The sequence below is a fragment of the Arachis hypogaea genome, chromosome 15 (genome assembly GCF_003086295.3).
Source record: "Arachis hypogaea cultivar Tifrunner chromosome 15, arahy.Tifrunner.gnm2.J5K5, whole genome shotgun sequence".
Lineage (NCBI taxonomy): Eukaryota > Viridiplantae > Streptophyta > Magnoliopsida > Fabales > Fabaceae > Arachis > Arachis hypogaea.
The window spans coordinates 44806315-44809857 of NC_092050.1; the positions used below are offsets into that span (position 1 = coordinate 44806315).

The window sequence follows — 3543 nt, forward strand, 5'->3', positions numbered from 1 at the left end:
TTTAACAAAACATTACTAAAATTGAGGACATATATAGAAGTATAGTATACACTAAATTAAATTATGAGAGGTGATATATATACAGAAAGTTCTGTGGCAGCAGTGCTACACAAACAACAACTATATGTGATTAATTGATAAGAACTCGAACACACACACACACACACAAAAGTAGAATAATACAATAATAATATAAGTATATATAGTTTCTTCTCAAACCCTAATACGAGTTCAGCCAAAAATCACACCGAAATTGAATATTGAAACTCAACATATGTATAAAACGCAATCAAACTTGAGCCTGCATGTTTCTCTTGCAAATATTGGACGACATAACTTATATATATGTATTAAAAATATATTTTTGGAAACCATTAAGAGAAGCAAGTAAATTAATTAATAATAACAAAACAAAAATTAAGGGAGCTAGAATAATGATGAGGATGATGATGATCAAGATCATACACACATATGTGTGGAACTATTTAGATCCTCAAGAATGTTGCTGTTGACTTGTTGTTTCATGCCCATCATCTCCACCGTGATGTTGGTGGTTTCCAGTGCTCGCCGGAGACTCCGAAACGCCACTGCCATTGGCCGGAATCTGCCTATAGGCATTAAGTGCTGCAAGCATACCTAAATTATTGCTTTCACTCAGCATTGCTCCACCACCGCCGCTGCCGCCACCAACCATGGCGGAACCTAGTTGTCCACCAGGCATAAGAGACATTGGTGAACCAAAATTCATGAAATGAATCCCACCAACACCGCCAGGCATACCCCCTCTATAAACTCCACCACCACTCCCCAGTGACGGAATTGCCCAAATTTGATCATTATTACTACCGCCGCCGCCGCCACCACCATTCATGCCTTGGTGCCCAGTCACCATCCAAAACGTTGCGGGATTCGAAGCGTGGCTCGCCGGAACCGAACCCGCGGTACTTGATTGTAACAAGTAGTTTCCTGCTATCTGGTGTGAAACCGAAACCTCTTGTTCCATTCTTCTCTTTCTAGCCATGTTTCCGTCGCAATCACCGCCATCCAAATCAAGATTTCCACCACCACCAGCGGCGGCGGCGCCATCTTCACGAAGTTCTTGCTTTGCTTGGAGAACGGCATTCACGGTGCTAGGGTTGAAGTTCAATCCCATGGAATTAGAACAATTCTCCGATGAACCTGGAAACAACAACCTTCTAGAATCTTCCATCGTTGCTATGTTCATATTCATGTTCATGTTCATATTCATGCCCATGCTACGCTCCCAATTATAGCCAGCTCCGCCGCGGATCCTTCCGCCGCCGACAGCCGCCGCAACGGCGGCCGAAGAGAACGTGCTAGGATTGAAGTAGCTTCCTCTGAAGTAGTGTGACGGCGCCGAAACGGTAGACCCGGAACTTCGAAGTGAGATGTTGAGCGAGGTGAAGTTGGCGGGGATGGTGCCGGTGCCGGTTGCGGCGATCACCGCCGGCTCCGCTTGCTGTAGTAGCCACTCGATCGTCTCGCCGTCGGATTTGTGCCCTAACTCCCGCGTCAACTGGAACACGCGAGCGGCGCAGGCCGCTGGCATCCGGATCCGGCGGCCGCGGCCGTCCACCTTGGTGTGCCGGTCCTTGGTGGAGGTCCGCTTTGGCGGCGGCTTCTTGGTGCTATTCTGTTGTTGGTCCTGTAAAGTGACGGCGGTGCCTACTCCCTCACCGGGTTGTTCGGCCGCGGTGGAGCATGGCTGTTCCGCGACTGAGTCTTCGACGTCTTTAGTCTTCTCCAACAGCTGAAGAGGGAAATTAGGTCTGGTTCTGATTCCGTTTTGATGGTCATGGTGATGGTGATTATGATCAGCTTCCAATTCCATGATCTACTTTACTTTCTGCTTTTGAGTTCTGAGCATACAACCCAAGTTTCTTCAATTCTCTAACACTGTAACCGTTTTTTCTCTTCCTAGTCTCTAAGAAAAAAGAACCGATCCAAGTGAGGTTTTGTTGCTGAAAAATAAATATAATTAGATCTATTAATTTAATTAGTAATTAGTAATTAGGCGTTGTTGTATAGTTGTAGAAAGTATTTAGCGGGAGTAGTAGGGACTGGGGGGAGGAGTAGTGGGGTGGGGGTGGCACTTTGTGTGCTTGTGAAAGAGATGACCCGCAAGTAGGATGTGTAAGTGGGCTATAGCCAGCAAATTGGCTTCTGTTGTTTGTGTGTTGCGTTTTGTGGAGCATAGCCTGCTATTCCTTTGAGATGGGAGATTGATGAACGAATGAATGACTTGTTTGCTTGTTTCTCTTTCTCAAGAGAGAGAGAGAGAGAGAGGATAAGGGGGAGAGGAAGGAGGGCAAGCTTTAAGCAACAAAATTAATGAGTGAGAGAATAATAATAGTAGAAGGCCTCATCTGCTCACAGTAATTTTTTTCCGCCAAAAAGACCACACGTTTTCTCTTTTCTTTTTATTTACTGGAAGGAATCATTTCGGTCTTCACTAATTTTATGTCTCTTTCAGTCTTTCCTTCTTTTCAACTCTCTCTCTCTCTCTCTCTAAAATACGTGTTTTTGTTATATTTTTTTATAAATATTGAACTAATTTTATCTTTTATTTCTAAATAAATGTAAAAAGTTTAAAAACTAATAAATATCATACAATATATTAAACTTTTCGATTTTTTATTTTAGCTGTACAATTTTTTACAAAAATAATATGTATAAAAAAATAATTACTATATATTTATGTATAAATATAAATATTATTTTATAACTTTTTAATATATTTTATATTTCAATATATATTTTATAAAATTTTAAATCTAGTAACTAATTTTTATATATACCTAGTGTTTCGAGAGTTATTTAAAATCAGTAAGACATGTGGTTCAGATGCCTTTGTGGTGGTATTGGCGTCTTCTTCAATAGGATGAAGCTGTTCGAGATCTTCTGGTGAGATTAGGGATGGTATCTACAAGAGATTCCGATTCCTAAGTTAGCAAATGTTTTAGACAGATTTTAGTAGATTATGATTGAGAAATACCTGAGTTTATTATGGTATTTATATAGCAGGAAAGATAAATTTGTTACCTTTCTATAACTTATCCACCTATAACGGTGGGTGGTTATTCTCCTTTTTTACTATGGGTTATTGAGACCTTATATTTGAATATATGAACATGTTTGTTGGTGCAGTTAAAATTCTGCATGTTAAGTCGGACAAATGAAGTCTAATGCGTAGAGAAAGTGACTTTGGACTCTAAAGTGGGCTTTAGTCATTTTGGACCTAACTTTTTGGGTTAGGGTATGAACAGTGCTCCGGCTCAAGGCGGAGTTCGTGTAAGTCAATCATGTCGTTCTTCGAGTCTTATTATTGTCTTGAACAGGTCGATGACGTTAGATTCCCGATGTGATTTGAGGGAACGAGTTGGAAAACTCGACGTGATTTTAAAACTGATGTGACGTTATGTTTTCATATTTTGTAACTGTTCGCGTGTCTTTTCGATTACCTTGGTAACCGCGCATGTCATTTAAAGTGGGATAGATGATTTATTTTACCCTACCCAATTC

General features: G+C 40.8%; 1 protein-coding gene across 1 annotated transcript; it reads right to left on the bottom strand.

The window, feature by feature from the left end:
* Nucleotides 1–253: 253 nt before the first annotated feature.
* On the bottom strand, nucleotides 254–2407 carry LOC112750230 (transcription factor TCP15). Its single transcript, XM_025798854.3, has one exon. It carries the CDS (start codon nucleotides 1850–1852, stop codon nucleotides 494–496), a length of 1359 nt encoding a protein of 452 aa, XP_025654639.1. The 5' UTR covers nucleotides 1853–2407; the 3' UTR covers nucleotides 254–493.
* Between the last annotated feature and the right edge of the window lie 1136 nt (nucleotides 2408–3543).